The sequence below is a fragment of the Anser anser genome (assembly GCF_964211835.1).
Source record: "Anser anser genome assembly, chromosome: 8".
NCBI lineage: Eukaryota > Metazoa > Chordata > Aves > Anseriformes > Anatidae > Anser > Anser anser.
The window spans coordinates 26,976,147-26,992,077 of record NC_139728.1 but is presented as its reverse complement, the minus strand read 5'-3'; the positions used below and the strand labels follow the sequence as shown (position 1 = coordinate 26,992,077).

General features: G+C 41.6%; 3 protein-coding genes across 5 annotated transcripts; 1 reads left to right on the top strand and 2 right to left on the bottom strand.

Annotated features, from left to right (window-relative positions):
* Window positions 1-483: 483 nt before the first annotated feature.
* On the bottom strand, window positions 484-7,029 carry LRRC42 (leucine rich repeat containing 42). 2 transcript variants are annotated; one of them, XM_083846635.1, is made up of 8 exons: window positions 6,889-7,029; window positions 5,847-6,334; window positions 3,538-3,669; window positions 2,331-2,449; window positions 1,821-1,909; window positions 1,627-1,740; window positions 1,378-1,462; window positions 484-970 (listed from the first exon to the last, which is right to left on the bottom strand). In XM_083846635.1, the coding sequence occupies exons 2-8, from the start codon at window positions 6,317-6,319 to the stop codon at window positions 714-716; spliced, it is 1,269 nt and encodes a 422-aa protein (XP_083702761.1). In that variant the 5' UTR covers window positions 6,320-6,334; window positions 6,889-7,029; the 3' UTR covers window positions 484-713. The 2 variants fall into 2 exon arrangements, with proteins under 2 accessions (XP_083702761.1, XP_083702762.1); XM_083846636.1 differs by lacking the exon at window positions 6,889-7,029 and adding an exon at window positions 6,642-6,664.
* On the top strand, window positions 6,956-10,497 carry IFT25 (intraflagellar transport 25). Of its 2 annotated transcripts, none has more exons than XM_083846647.1 (5): window positions 6,956-7,334; window positions 7,543-7,649; window positions 8,330-8,398; window positions 9,743-9,786; window positions 10,277-10,497. In XM_083846647.1, exons 1-5 carry the CDS (start codon window positions 7,237-7,239, stop codon window positions 10,382-10,384), a joined length of 426 nt encoding a protein of 141 aa, XP_083702773.1. In that variant the 5' UTR covers window positions 6,956-7,236; the 3' UTR covers window positions 10,385-10,497. The 2 variants fall into 2 exon arrangements, with proteins under 2 accessions (XP_083702773.1, XP_083702772.1); XM_083846646.1 differs by having other exon boundaries at window positions 7,095-7,334; window positions 7,546-7,649.
* Window positions 10,498-11,139: 642 nt separating this feature from the next.
* DIO1 (iodothyronine deiodinase 1) lies at window positions 11,140-15,928 on the bottom strand. Its single transcript, XM_083846642.1, has 4 exons — window positions 15,454-15,928; window positions 13,706-13,849; window positions 12,288-12,487; window positions 11,140-11,806 (listed from the first exon to the last, which is right to left on the bottom strand). Exons 1-4 carry the CDS (start codon window positions 15,782-15,784, stop codon window positions 11,741-11,743), a joined length of 741 nt encoding a protein of 246 aa, XP_083702768.1. The 5' UTR covers window positions 15,785-15,928; the 3' UTR covers window positions 11,140-11,740.
* Window positions 15,929-15,931: the final 3 nt, after the last annotated feature.

Sequence of the window (15,931 nt, the reverse complement as noted above, 5' to 3'; positions counted from 1 at the left end):
CAGTTAGCGTACAGCAAGCTTGCACACACACTGAGAAGCGGCTTTAAAGCACAAAGCGCAGGCAGGATTTGCTTGTAAGGCAAGGCATATTACAGCCGTAGAGTTTAATCTCTGCAGTAACCCAGTTTCAGCTTTCATTTCCTGGGTTAAAAGGAAGGAGATAGGGGACTTCTGTTCTTTGAATTTGTGCGATGTTACCGAGGGGTTTCTGTCTCTCTGCTTCCCTCCCTCCCCCAGGCCCGTACTTATCCTGTTTGCTTCCTCCCTTTGTCAGAGCTCTATCAGCACAGCCTCTGCTTTTACAGGCTGAGGCTTCTGTACTAGCAGCACTGTTAAAGGCCCACTGCACTTGACAAGCACAGCGCAGCTTTACTTCCAATAAGTTGCAATCATTATTAGTCTTTGGCTCCTGAGGAGACAAAAGATGAGAAGGGACAGGACCAGTATTTTTGTGAACGATATCTACGTCAGAAGATTTAGTTAAGGATGACAACAAAAACTTTATTTGAAAAAAATTATGTATTGAAAATATACAGTAGTAACATCACCCTCCTCCTGGACTCTAGCCCTCCCCTTCCCAAGCCTACGATAACACAACCATATCACAGCAACCAGCTTTAACAATACTGGTCTGCTTTGTTACTCCCTCTGAACGCGTCTAAAATCCGTTGTCAGCAAAAAAACAACAAACAAAAGACTCGTTTCTTTCTGACTCAGTAGGTATTTAACAAATCCCAGTCCTCCACTGTGAGGCACAGATGCTTCTGTTTGGAAGTCCTTTCTCTCTCTTGTTCAGCCAAAGCTCTTTTTTTATTGTTCTTTGATTCATGGCTGCCTGCAACCTCCTTTTTCAAAGGTGAATGGCAATTTTGAACCTTTTCCTTATAAAACTGCAAGTTTCCAGATGCTTTGGTTTCGGTCTCCACCAACTTGCATTTGACTGCTTCCTCTATTCTGCGTGTCTTGCCATCTACAGGGGGGAAAACAAAAAGTTCAGAGTTGGGGAAAAACAGAATAATGACTTAAAATACACACGTGTGTTGCAAATTGTTTTGGCCAAGCAAACCTGGAAATACTGTCTGTTTTGCTGAAACATACATAGGGGAAATGAACAATTTTGGACTCAGGATTTTAAGGAGAAAACTCAGTTATCAGACGTTGCCCTAAGCCTGCCGTCATGCTGAATTTTAAGAAAGTTATCCAGCAGTCTAACAAATACATAAAAAAAAAAACACAAAAAACCTCCCACCACATTGTAAAGCAGTTGCGCAAATGGCTGAAATTGCACATCTGAGATGCTATTTGTACTACAAAAATGCATGAAAATATTCCTCCTAGATAACAATTAAATAATGTGGTCTCTATTCAATTACGTACAGAAGTGTTGAGCTGCTGTTCTGGATCTCAAGTCTTCTTGTGGCTTGACAGCCTCCATAACTGTCTGCTCCCACTGCAAGACTGTCTGAAAGAAGATTTGAGGGAGTTAAAAATATTTCTTGTAAAGTTTACAGAAACGTCAACAGAAACAACTCTATCCCTTATTATTTCCTATCCAGTGATCTAATACCTCATAGGTATTATATGAGAACCATTTCTAGAAAGTAAAATAGACTTAAAAACCCATACCTGCTCTGCCCATCCCTCTGTTTTGCAGTTACTATGATCAAATTCTTTCAGAGGCACTTCTGAGTGAACCAAGCCTATCTGCATTTGGATTCGTTTAATGACAGCATTAACATCCTAGTGAAAAGGGAAATAAAGAAGTCAGAGGGAAAGAACATTTGGTTATACTTGTCCATTAAACTTAGAAGCTCTTTTACCTTGAGACCTGTCCCAGAAATATCCAAACAGTTCAACTTCTTGAAACAAAGAAGGTATCCAATTCCCACATCTGTGATTTTAGGGTTACCTGTAAGGTCAGGTAAAGTTAGTTAAGTTGCAAGATGTGGAAGAAGATAGTCAGAATACCAAGAAATTATTTGTTCCAAAAGCTAATACTCGAACAAGGGATTTTTTGGCCTGTTTTTTTGTAGGATGACTCATGTTTGGAAATTGAGCCAAATGTGGTATTTTTCCTCTAATGGTCAAAATATGAGTTTTACAATATTAATTCCCATACTATTAAAGATATTTATGTAAGTAGCAAGTAGCTGAGACTTACAGGTAGGACCTGCGCCTTGTGGAAAGTTGGCGGTCAAACCTGGGGCTGGGTACTAGGCTCACAGGAATTGTTAAATTATTTGTATCCCTTCAATATTAAATAGGAAAAATATCAAAAAAAAAAAAAAAAAAGACAGTTTGCTTCTAATATTATACCATGAAGCACTTACAAGACAAGTCTAATACCAAAAGATTCTCAAGTCCCTTTTTCAATACTCGTACTGGTGCTGTCATTCTGCGAAGGCCTGCATCTGATAAAGCGTTGTCTTTCAAGAGAAGCCTTTTTACACTGGAAGGAGAAATATAAAACAATCGTTTACAGTCAATTTATTTAGACAGTTTTGCAGAATATCTTAAAACTCTATGCAGAAAGTCTGGGCTCATCTTGTGCCAACCCTTCAGCCTACTGAAGGGTTAATAAAAACTTTTTATTAACATTAATAAAAAGTAGCAAGAAAGAATCCTGGGTTGGTAGGACTGACAAATGTTTTTATATTCCTTCTGCTAGCTCAACAGAAGCACTTATTTGACCAGTTATTCACGGAACTCCAGTGACAAACTTGTCCTAGAGCACAAGCATTTGCTAACAGAGACAAGGAGGTTCTTTATAAACTGAAGTTATTTAAATCAAGGCTGCCAATCTCAACTTCACTCAAAACTGAAGAGAAAAATGCTTGGCAAAATGGGAGAGGACAGATTTGGTACGAGATACAGCAATGATTTTTAAGTAAACAATGAGGTCTTATTAACACAGATGAACTCAGGGAAAACGTAACATTACAACATTTTTCAAAGTGCTTCGAAAACAAAATCTCATCTCGAAATGCATCAAAGTAACGAAGTTTTATATAAATGTAATATCCCCTAGTTAACAGCTACTCTGCCTACTGTTTTCCCAATTTTTCTACTTTTCAATCTTCAGTATCAAACATAAAATTTATTTTCCAAAGTATTAATTAACTAAACATCAACCTAGTGCTTGCACAAATCTCCATCTGGTATACTGGTTTAGTTAAAAATTTGTCTGATAAAAGTTATCCTTTAAAGAAGGAAATAAAAGTGTAAAGCAGTTACAAATGATAAGATGCATTTTTTTTACCTGCCCAATGCAAATTATAAAAATACATGAGAAGCAAATTATCTCGCACATTTATAGTACCTTTGAGATTCAGTGTGTCCTTTAGAGCACATTCTTTTTGTACAATAAATTCTGTATTTTGTTTACTTCAAGAACAGGTTTTATCAACAACCAAAATCTTCAAACTTATACGCTACTGCCTGTGAAATTTTTCTTTAAAGTCACAACTTGACTCTTTGAGCTCCTTAGTGATAGGAAAAGAAAGTGTCACCTCTAGATACACGTCAAGCAATTAGTACCTAGACAGAGCCTCCTTAGTGAGGTGTTCTAAAAGTTCATGTTCATCTCCGAGTTTACAACAGGAAAGATCCAAACACGTCAGATCCCGGAAAGACTTAATTTCTTCTAGTTTTTCAGAGACAAGCAGGTATCTGTAAAGAACAAAAAAAGCTATCAGTGTTCAGGGCACATAAGAAGGGTCCTCAAGTATTCTCAAGAGTCACAAGCATAAGGCAGTTATTTCTCATATGTATCTGTGTAGAAACTGACAGAAATTGGCCAGCTGTTGTAATTATCGTTTTTACACTGCATTCTGCACACAACACATCTGAATCCCCAGCCTTCTCCTTGAATAAATATCATGGTTTGGTTATGACACAAAATGATGGACTAACGATTACAACCTCAATTTGCAAACATCATTATTAGGGGCCTGTTTACAGATTATTACTGTATTATTTCAGAATAATGTAGAATATATTACTTCAAATCAGAGTCACAAATTGCTCTTCCTTAGTATCTAGGTAGCGCGGAGACAAACCAACATTCACCCAGGTTTCAAATCTATTCTGAATGCATCAGCATAGCTTGCCAAATGGTAAAATTTTACTTTCCACATGTGTAAATACAATACTTCAGTAGAGATGTTGCCCAGCTCGCTAGACTGAGTCCAACAAGATGCCTGCAGGACCCTGGACTCCAACTGGAGTTGTGACTACACCCCAGGCAGTGGTTACTCAGTGGGTTATTTTTTTTGAGCTGTGTTGGTTCCCTGATCCGATTCACTCTGCAGCCATGCAAACATCTGTGCTGGAACTATTCAGTAGGAGGTTTAGAGGTAGGAATGCAATGAAGAATGGCATGCATGAATATGCAGTAACACCCTGCTTGCACGTAGCAGTTACTACCTTACCCCCATCTCCCTTGCATTTGTGGCTTATTCCACAGCAACACAACCCCTGAATTCACTAATCTCTCCTGAATTTACCTCATAGTCCCCACGGCAAGACAATCTCTGAGGATAACATCTTCAGTGCTGAAATGAGGTGTGTTTACTAATTTCATTCCTCAATGAATGCCTTCTTACCCACGGAAGTATGAGCACCTTCTTAGTGCAAGTATACCTACCAAACTACCCCACCAAATCCCTTTGCCACACAATTCAGTTTTGTGGAAGGCAATATATGCAGTCAGAGTGTGAAACAACTCTCGATAGAGCATTGTAGCTCTGAAGGTTTGTGAAGAGTGGGCTCTTTTATAAACACAATTAATCAAAAAATGCCTTAGTATCTTACTTCCTGGATTTCAGAGACTTGATACTTAACGAAGCTTTCTGTAACAGCAAACTATGCCAGAGGTAACTTCATTTCTGAATTAAGCTCATAAAAAGTATCTGTACTAAAAATAAAGAGGGAGTAGGTTTAAGGGATAAAACAAAGGATAATTGACCTCTGATCAAACATTCCTACTGTGCTCAAAACACCCTTGGCACTTCAGATGAATATGCCTGTACTTTGATTTTAAACTGGATAAACCATCTCTTTTAAAGCGTATAGACGGAAGATAGTCTCATTACAGTACTTGGAAAGACTTCAGTAGGAGCAAAGCTTTAAAAGCACATTCAGTTTTAAGGCTGGTGAGGCTCTCTTGTAGAGAAAGAAAACGTGAACATTGAGAAGGTGGAAAAAAAAAAAGCTTTATTCTAATCAGAACCTCATTAAGGTATGTTCAGTATGGGGATAGGAACCACAATTACCACTAAGGTAAAACCTGCCTGACTTCAAAGGCTCTCTCACCTACAAGACTCTGTCTTCTGCTCAGCACCCAAAATGAAACAGGATAAAAAATGAAATGAGTTAAAAACTTATAGTAAATAATCCCAGATGGTCTGCAAGGGTGTATTTTAATGTACAGTCAGCTAGGCATGTTGAAATGCTTGTAAGTACAATTACAAAAATGACCCAAGAAATACCTGAGATGGCATTACACATGGACTGTTATGCAAATACTGATTAGTATTGTTAAAAAATAGTTGCAAGTTTAATCCTTCAAATAAAATCCCCTGTTAGTTAGCATGGATGTATTCTATTACCTGTATTGCCTTGTATCTTAGTGTGAAACCAGCAGCTGTGGGCTGTACTTGTTAGGAAAGGAATGGTACGAAAGGAAACAAGCAGCAGAGTAAGACAAGGCTCAAGTCAGTTGACTAAAAATAGGTGGTGCTATAAGGCCTAAATTTTTTGAAAAGTTACTTTTGAGAGAAAGCAAGGGGAAAAATAAGCATGCTAGCAAAAAGCACTAGGAGATGTTTGTTACTGAATGCACTTACCTATTCCGCAGACATAATGAACATAGCACCAAATTGCCATATGCTTCAGTAAACTTCTGTAGAGCTCTCAGTCCTGTAACTGGTTCTGTGAACTTTTGTCTTGCTTCTGCAGCTGAAAAGAGCTTTTCAGCAATCTGCTCTGGGAAACCAATCAACGAGTCAATGTGATCAACATTGTCAGAAATGTACCCCAGCACTAGGCTGAAGAGGGACTTGGCCGAGTATCGGAGGTTCCCCTCCTTGGTATACGTGAAGATGAAATGATCGGTCCTCTGCCTCCTTGCCCTATCGTCCTCCCTGTTCATACAAAGCTCCACAGAAAATCCTCTGGAGAACAGCCTGAAAGGTCTTGCTTTGGGAGTGACATTCTGTACGCCGCCCGCACCCTGGTTTACCACGTGCAGCTTCCCATTTTCACGCACGTATATTGGCCCGGTATCCAGACAGCTTTCTGAGCGGAGCCAGCACGACATTCCCCTCGCCCAGTTCTGCAAAAAACAAACCGAAGACAGGTAAAGCACGACTTGGAAAAGACCCCAAGCCCCGTCAGCAATCCTGGGTGCCCTGAGTGCACGTTGTCACGTAACCCCGCAGCGCCAGGAGGGCCGGGCTGCCTCCACCAGGGCCGTGCGCTGTCTGCCATCAGACCACAGACACTGGGCACGGGGGGGCTGAACCCAGGGATGGCGAAGGGGAGCCGGGGTGTGTGTGTGGGGGGGGGGGGGCGCAGCTGGGCCCTGGCTGTGCTGCAGGAACGGGGAAAGAAGAGGAGGAGGAGGAGGGTAAATGGCTGACCGCGGCAGGGCAGCCAAGCCCGCCGGAGGGGCTCCCTCCCGGCTCCCAGAGAAGGGGAGAAGGGTGGGCAGGGCAGGGGAGCCCCGGCCGGCACCGAGGTCTCCGCGGGGGGCTCTGCTTTGCGCCATGCCCCCAGCCCCGGAGCCCGCCGCGGAGGTGGCTGAGGAGGGCTGGGGCTCGACCCCTTCCCTGCCCGGCAGGAGCGGGGCTGAGGGGCCCGGGCCCGGGGGGCGCTGCCCGCACCTACCTGCCCCGCCGGGGCCGCCCCGCCGCGCCGTCAGCCGGGGCCGCGCTCGCCGCTCCCATCCCGCAGCGCCGGCGGCAGCAGGCGGGGCCGCGCCGGGGGCGGGCAGCGGGAGGGGACCGGGGCTGGGAGCGGGGCGCTGAGGGGAAGCGGCTCCGGGGTGGGCTCCGCGGGGAGGCACCGCCGCCGTTTCCCCGGTACCGCCCCCCCCCCCACACCCCACGGGGGTCCCGCTGCCGCCGCCCGCTGCGGCACCGGCTCGCCCGGCCACAGCCGCGGTGCTCCGGGGCGTCGCCGCTGCCCGGTACCGGCGGCACCGGGCTCGGCCTTCCCCTCAGCTCCCGGCCCGCGATGGGGGCCGCCGACTGGTGCCGGAGCTCGGCGGGCGCTGCCCTCGTCCTCGCCACCTCCAGCGACCCGGAGCACCCCGCCGAGAACATGGCGGACGGGTGAGGGCGGCGAGGGGCCGTGAGGGGGTCCCCTGGCACCACGGTGCCTCTCGGAGCTGAAATATTTTCTGCTCCCCCAACACAAACTAAAATGCCCCCCCCCAATAATGATGGCCTCGCATTCTTTCTTTATTTTTAAATCTTCTTTCAAGGCAGCTATAAATAGCCGTAGGTGGTTTTCTTTTTTTTTGTCCTGCTTTCTCCACAGAAGTTCTGAAACGTTCTGGACGACGACAGGAATGTTCCCGCAGGAATTCATTATTGGTTTTCCTAAATGTGTAAAAATCAGCAAAGTCGCAATCCAGTGTTATTTGGGTAAGGCTTCGTGTATTGCAGTATACGGTACAGATTATTCAAAATGTATTCACTTACATGCGCATTCTCTCAGTAGCCTCGTATTTTTAAGTAGTTGCTTTTAGCATGTTAATAAAGGAACAGCTAAACAAAACATTTGTCTTACATGTCCAAAGTTTTTCATAAATACATCAGAAAAAGATGGCCAATCTGCCCCAGCTGCGGTTGTTATTGTGTTCTCATAGCAACCTTGTATTGGTCTTATAGTTAACTTCTGTAGTACAGTGGTGGCTGATCTTATGATCTGATTTATGGACAGAACTGCAATGCTTACTGTTTTAATGATTTATTTTTAATACTGATTTTTATAATCGTGTATGACAACACTGAATTTTATTTTCTAAAATAGAGTGAGGGAAAATGTGAGCTGTAAGACCAAAAGGACTGTTCTGAGGTGAGAGCATGGGTACGGGAGCTTGACCGTCAGCAGAGGCTGCACAACACAACTGAAAACTTGTCCTTGTTTGTCCAACCTGAAGCAGGAGTGTGGTGGTTTTATTGCAATCCAAGGCCCTAAGCTAGAGGAGCAGTGAATTAGTTAATACTGATAAGATGCTTTGTAGATGGAAAGTGATGCAGTAAATATCATTTTCAATAAAATGCAGAATTTATGTTGATATTTTAAATGCTATGTATTTTAGTGCGGACCTTGAGGATTGAAAGAAGCATATCTAAAGACCCAGTAGATTTTGAACAGTGCGTTGAAAAAGGTGAGATTCTGAATCTGAAGCGGATGGGATTTTGTGGGAGTGATGTTGATCTGTGCATTTGCTGATTCACTTATTTCAAAGTTTTGAATAACAAAGCTTTTTTTAGGCAAACTAGGGAGGATTCCAATTGACTTTTATTGTTACTATGTATAGAGATAACTAAACAAAAATAAAAACCTTGATTAGGAAGTTCTATTTCTTTCTTTTTTTCTCCCCTAGAAAACTAACTTAGTAACACTAGGATGTGTACCCTGGCATGTTGTATCCTTGCAGGTATCTGAGAACAAGACTAGTGACGTTGTCAGGCCTTGGTAGAGCCGTGTGACCTAGATTTCTTCATATAATTTCAGTTAGTATTGGTTAGTTTTGTGGTTTTTTTTTAGTTTCACAGGAATCCCTGTTTTCCTGCAAAAATTCCATGTGATGTTCTTCTATGGAGTAATTTTCACAGTAATGCATTTAGATTTTGACCATAGTTGCCTGAAAAATTTCAGTGGTGCACCTTCTGGAGAGAGCTATCACCTCTAGCATAAATATCAAATTTTTGGAGTTGCCCATTGGTTTCTTTGAACATCGAGTGAGAACATGGACATGTTGGAAAATAACCAGGTTCCCTGTCATGTAGCCTGGTGCTGTATAGCACCATTTTCTCAACTTGAAAACCGCATTTTCAGATGGATAATGATAAACAAATATACCAGGAAACAATACATTTTCTTCTAATGTTAAATCTTAATTTTATGCCTTTCACTAAATTTGCATAGTGTGTAAAAATTATGCTTATAAAATTGAGCTTAGATTTTATATAGGTTCTACTGAGACGTACAGATAAAACCATCCTTTTTATCACTGGTGCACTCTGTATTTTTTCAGTGAGTCATTTTAACTCCCTGTCTGTTGAGTATTCAGGTCTGGCTTGATGATTATGTTATTAGACATTTGTTTAATAGACACGTTTAAATAAAGTTTATGAACACTGATGTTCTGATTAGCTGTTTGGAGATGTAAAATGATGTAGAAGGGCTCAGGCACTACTTGTACACCCTCTTTTGTTCCAAAAATTAAAATAAGACTTACATAGTATAATAGAGTGCCATTTCCTGCATTATTATGTTTTTTAATGCCCCTTGGGTGATGTTTTATAAAGCAGTGTAATGAGTTATATTTTTACACTGGGATATTGCAAAGTGTATTTGTTCTCTTAAATAACCTTGTAAAGAACAATTTCTGTATGTTGTGCAAGTTCATGCTCCTTAAACTCTCATGAACTCTGACATCCAGTGAAATTTTTTCACAGCATTGCAGACCGTTACTCATTATTTGCTGAAAATATGTATTTTCTAGATTTGCAACACACAGAAGGACAGCTTCAAATGGAAGAATTTCCAGTGAGTATTCACAGGATACACCAGCAGTGCTTCAAGGAACGGGATGTCTAGACTAACTGGGTAGAAACCATGAAAAATCAAAACATTTTTATTTATAATTATTGCTAACTCAGCATTAGATACAGGAATTTGTAGATCATGATACAAGACTGCACTTTCCTGCTGCTCCTCTGTAGACTGTGGTATGAAGTTGCATCTGACTACTGCTCCTAACTGTGTGAAAGAGCTCCTTCCAGAAGAATGGTGGTCTTTCCTCCCTGAATTGTTGTGAAGGCTGCAGTCAATATTCAGGGGTGGGGAGGGACAACTGTTTTTAATTGCTCTCTTCTAAAGAATCTCTGAAGCTGGCTAAATTTTTTAGAGCACCATGATTTATGTGTAATTTGAAAACAGACATAGGAACACAGGTTCTTCTAACAAACTTCTGCAAATGGTTTGATAGTTATGTTACTACAGAGACTAAAATAAGCTTTTTTTTTCTCTTCTACAGCTTCCTGATTTCCCAGCCACTTACTTGCGGTTCATCATCAAGTCTGCCTTTGATCATTTTGTATCAGTGCACAGGGTGATGGCAGAGGGCACAGCAGAAAATACTTAAGTCCAGCTTAAATTTGTACCTTTTTTTTTTCCCTTTTTGTATTATATTTTGATATCCGTATTGCAGAGAATATTTATTATTAAAACTTTGTATTAAAGCGTTTTTTGAAGATACAGATGTAGTGTGTATTCACCACTAGTTTAATGTACGTAATGCAGTTAATTGGTAAGCAACCGCATAGATACTTTTGCCAGGGGCTTGTGTAACATTAGTTTTATAAATACATAACCAGAGTTCTGTTTGGACAGGAAATTGCAGAAATCCATTGAAAGCATGAACGCCTGTGGTGCATGACTGAGAATTGTGCAGCTTCCACTCAGCTCAGCTAGAGCGGACACCTCTGAAAAAAGTCAGGACATGTCCAGTTGGTTCATTAACAGAATTAAGAATCTGTGCTTAGATGTCCTTAATTATAGTAACAGCTTTCTAGCTTTATAATCTGGAGTGTTATCAAGAATACTTGAACATAGCTAAGTCCATTTAAATCATTGTGTTTAGGTCGGGCTTTCTTAATATATGAATTAAAACCCAGTTTCCTGTGAGATGTTTCCCTTGCACCCTGAGTTGAATAGAAGAAAATGTGAAATACTTAAATGGGAGGAATTACTTCTTACTCTCAAAGAAGTTCTTCAAAAGTTCTAAAATTGGAAACCTCATTAACTCAAAAGAAACTGTGCAAGAATAATAGGACGTATATAAACTTCTACTAATGCTTATAAATAACCGGTGGGGAAAAAGAAGCTGGAGTCGTACGATGCTCTGACAGTGTTTTAATAATTGCAGATCAATCCTTTGTTTCTATAAATATTTTCTAAAATCAGGTCACAGCTGTCTATGCTTTAAGCTATGACTGTCATAACAAATATTAATAGAAACAAATGTTAATAGAGATTGTCTTATTCACAAGCCTTCTGAAGTCTGTGGAAGTGAACATTTAAGAAAACCGGATGTGTACAAGAGAAACTTATTAATGTGAAATTGGTTGTTTTGCATGCCAGTTGACTTTTGCAAATGTCACCACCCCTGAGGTTTATCCTGCATGATATTTCTTAGGAATGTAAATGTCGATATCCAATCCTAATAGCTCAGCTACTGTTCGTTACTGCTTGTGGTGTGAGTGCAGTAAGACACTACAACGCGATAGACGAGGTTGTACCGATGAGACTTGAAAACCTCCAGACAAATGATGAATCACACTGTAAATGCTCTTTAGATGCACATGTTACTCTCTTTCTAGGTGTTCTGTTATTTTTAAATTGTCTTTCTTTTAATTTTAACAGTTATGTCCATGAAAACTTATTCATTGAGCTTTTTTACCCAGCTAGTCTTTACTCTGAAGTCCTCTTCTTTCTTTTTCTATTTCAGTTTTTCCAGAATGGTGCGTATTTCCTGGGGGTGATAGTTCCAAGGCCCCACTCCTCCCTGCAAAGGCAATAAAATTATACAGTAATGCTCAAATACACAGAGCAGAAGTCCTTTAGAGCACAGCAGTTAAATCAGAGCTGTGGGTAGGTGTGCTTGGGTTTCTTTTGCTTGGCAGCTGTCGCATGGGAGATGGTGTGTGCACAGGTCACACCCCGCTGTGTAGCTGGGGCAGGGCCAATGCTGGGATCCTGGAGCTGGCGAGTGTTCCTGGATCTCACAGCTTAGATGTAGCTAGGTTTTCTAATGAGCCATGGGATAAATATTTGAGCAGGACTGAGGTGTACATCAAATATGTACGCCGTAATGGCCCAGACTGGTTTTACTGCAAGTCCTTTTCTTTTTTTTTTCTACAGTTACAGTGGATTGCGAAATTAGCAACTATGAAATAGAATGAAATACTCGCATAAAACATAAAACATTCTTATTTTGAAAGTTGAGAATCTCCATGTATTGTGCCCATATTGTTGATGGGTTTTACCTTGTAGATAACCTTCCCCTCTTGAAGTAGATACAGTCTTTCTGGCAGCGCAGCATATTTCGAACTGCTGAGGTTTTCCATAGTGTCTAAAACCACTGGACATAAAGGATTATTTTTCTGAAGAAATTGTGCTGCAATTTTTCGATCTTCAAGGCTTCTGTGATTTTTAATAACGATATTGTTTTTAAAAGCCCATCCATCTGAAACAAATGAGAAAGGTATTTAGCAAGGGACATTTTGAGTAGACAGTTGGGGTGGAGATGTACTGCGTGTCATGTACCAAAACTGTGTTAAAAGAATATTGCAATTTACTCCTAAAATTAATGAAATTAAGGTCCCCTTTAGAGTAGGAGAACACTACAGCTTTGCAAATAAGTAATCACATGGTGTTTTGTTTGTTTGTTTGTTTTCCCACTTTAATTTGAACAAACTGCATTTCTTCCTTGCCCTGGATTCAGAAATACTTGATGTATTTTAGCTGAATTTTTCCCACATAAATCAAGCTTGGAAGGATACCAGGTGTGGGAGATGCATCCCATCCGGATAAAGTTTGCCAAAATTATTGGTGCAGAGAAGGAGATTTTTAAATTACAAGCTGATTATCAGCTGTTAGCTGATACCTGTTCATTTAGCAGTCTCAGCAGTAGTGTTGTTCATTCAGCTTGACTCTACTCATTAAGCCTATAAAATTAATTTTAGATCTGATGACTGAAATATACGAGAGAGGAGGCCCCTCCTTGGTTTTTAGAAATATGCAAATAATCATTTGCATATAACTTCCTTGGAAAGGGGAAACAAGTAAAAGATTTTGGTGGCTTGGCTGTCTGTTTCTCAAGAACTGTAAGTGATGTAATGTTAGAAAACTTGAAAACTGTAAACGTTGCATTTTAGAAAACCACCTTAACCTGGGGATAGAAATCTCTGCCAACATGTTACTTAGTCCAGTGTAGATAAAAGAGTGTGTGCAGTTTGTTTGCTATTTTTTAATTAAAGTCTGCATCCTGTTCTTGACACGTTAAAAATGATTTACAAAAACGACACTGTTTTGTTTTTAAAACACTTAAGACATGCTGTCAACCTTTGTTCTGTGAAACACTCTTTTCATTTTTGTTCATATTTTTCAAAAGGAGCTGTACTACAACTGGGAGGAAGTTTTGCAAAGATTTAACTATGTGCTTCGCTTCACAGAGATAAGCATCTTCAACAGGAGTATTTCAGTGTGAAGCCAGATGTGTGAGTCAAATCGTTGGAGAATCAGGGATGCAAACTGGTGCCTAGATTTGGTGTTGCCACTTTTGATTTTAGGAAGATTTCTTTCTCATTTGTAGTTACTTCCTTTGCCAAAATGTTTTTCTTTCTTAAAGGAATGATACATATCTGAAGTTCTGGCGGGCATTAATATGATGTTTGTACGGTACCTGCTGCGTGAGCTTCTTCGATGTAGATGATAAGGAAATCTGCTATGGAGCTGAAATCTTTGACGAGCTTGTTGAACTCATCAAATTTTAACATGAATGAAGGTCAGGTGCAACTTCCAAAATTCAGGATTAAAGGTCGGTTACCTAGAAGAAAAGCAGGGGACACTGTGGTTAAGTTGGTGGTGGGAGGGAGGCCGGAAGTGAATTAATACACTGAAGTGAGCCTCTGCCACGCGGTTTCCTGGGTGACAGTGGTTAAGCCACTTTGTGGACAGCTTTCTTCCTAGGACATAAAAATTGGCAGCAGAACGTCTGTATCACCAAGTTCCTGTACAAAACAAGCATAAAGATGCTTTCTGTTCCTTAGCCTGGCACTGATCAGCGCAGGGTCCAACAGTGAGCTTAACCGAGGAGGGTCCTTTCTGTGCAAAGCCCGGTGAAGGCAGAAGGTACCCTACAGATACACGTCTTGTGTCCTCCCCATGAGAGCCATTTCTCAAGTCACCAGCATTTTGGGATAGTGTGCTGCTCTAAAATGGATATACAGCACGTAGTGCCTGGCAGCCTCCCTGAGATCTTTCATACTAAGGACTTTGAAAAGTATTAAGCATGATCATTTGCAAGGTTTCTCAACAGACAGTCATTCAGAAATGGACATCTAAGCACAGATTCTTAATTCTGTTGAACCAACTGGATATGTCCTGACTTTTTTCAGGTGTCAGCTCTAGCTGAGCCGAGTGGAAGCTGCAGACTTCTCAGTCATGCACCACAGGCGTTCATGCTTTCCATGGATTTCTGCAATTTCATGTCCAAACAGAACTTTGGTTATGCATTTATTAAACCAATGTTACACAAGCCTCTGGGGAAAGTATCTGTGCAGTTGCTTACAGATTAACACAGTGTGTACCCACGTGTTTGCATCTGCATAACCGATTGCAAGGCCTCAGTTTAAGAGAACTTGCAGGATTTTTAGTCCATGGCCATGCTAAATTATTTCAAGTGTGTTCAGGATCTTCCTTCTGGCTGGGCTTAGCTTCAAAAAGTGCTGCTAGCATATTTTGCATCTTAAAGAATCTAATAGGGGGGTACCTTTCTGTAGTTATTGTGTATCTCTATTTGAATTGTGCAACCCTATTTTATATATAAATATGTAGAGAAAGAGAAGGATTTAATGCCTCCCATGGCGACAGACACTGCTGCTTAATGATTAATTCCACGTTCTACAGAGATCTCAGTGGGAGGTAGCGGACAAAGTACAAAGCAACTTCTTTTTCTTCTGCCTCAGTTCTAGCTGCTTTAAAACTGCAAAAACAGTGTGTGCTTTCTAGTTTCTAGGATCTATTCTGGCTTTCGGAGCTGGCATGGGACTCTCTGTATGTACAGGGAATGACAGCCAATGGTCGTGACTCACTGCACCCGGTTCTGACTCTGGATCTTTTCTCTCTAAAACAAATTATCACTTTTGCTGTCAAAAGGAGGTTATTTCCAGACAGAGCCAGCTTTTGCAAGAGGTTCATAAGCTTACTGGCGTGCAGGGATGCTGTATCCAGGACAATAAGCAGGTTATTTTAGAAGATCAAGAGGCAGACAGGAGGCATGAGAGCTCACAAGACAGCAGAGCAGGCTGGCAGCGTTCATTTGATGGGAAAGATGCAGCACGTTCACCGATTGTCCCTACCCCCTTGCAGCCTCTTGTCCTCACCTACCATTTTAGCGCACCCAAACCATTTACTAGGATGATTACTGACCTCGCATGAAGTCGAAGAGGAGCCGGACGTCCCCCTGGGAAGTCACCACTGGCGTGTTGGGAGCAGGCCGTCCCTCGTAGGCTTCGTCCTCCAGCCTCTTCCACTTCACCTTCAGCACGAAGAGTAAATACTGGAAGCTGAAAAAGGTCGGGCCCCAGTTTTCGTAGCTGAACTTCGGGTTCTGGTTCATTCTGCTCTTCTCGCCTTGTTTTAGGATGTGTCTTTTCATGGTGTTGGGGAACAGCACCATGAGTGTTTTGCCGACAACAACGCTCGCAGTAACATGCAGAAGAATGAGGGTTTTCTGCAGCAGCAGCCTGATGCTGAACATCGTGCTGGAGGTGAGGGCTTCCGATGGGAACGCAGCGAGACAGCAGGGGCAAAGGTAGCGAGGTGGGGAGGAAAGGCGTCCACGTGGCCCAGTTCATTTTGGCCCAATTTCTGCAGGCCTTGCCCCCCTTCACCTCCCCGTGGACTC

Coding starts and splice junctions, on each gene's coding strand:
- LRRC42 (XM_083846635.1), bottom strand. CDS start 6,319: ATGTCGTGCTGGCTCCGCTCAGAAAGCTGTCTGGATACCGGGCCAATA. Junction 2,450..3,537: donor ACTAAGGAGGCTCTGTCTAG/GTACTAATTGCT, acceptor TTCTCCTTCCAG/TGTAAAAAGGCTTCTCTTGA. Junction 1,910..2,330: donor TTTGGTATTAGACTTGTCTT/GTAAGTGCTTCA, acceptor CTGACCTTACAG/GTAACCCTAAAATCACAGAT.
- IFT25 (XM_083846647.1), top strand. CDS start 7,237: ATGGGGGCCGCCGACTGGTGCCGGAGCTCGGCGGGCGCTGCCCTCGTC. Junction 7,335..7,542: donor GCCGAGAACATGGCGGACGG/GTGAGGGCGGCG, acceptor CTTTCTCCACAG/AAGTTCTGAAACGTTCTGGA. Junction 7,650..8,329: donor CGCAATCCAGTGTTATTTGG/GTAAGGCTTCGT, acceptor TATGTATTTTAG/TGCGGACCTTGAGGATTGAA.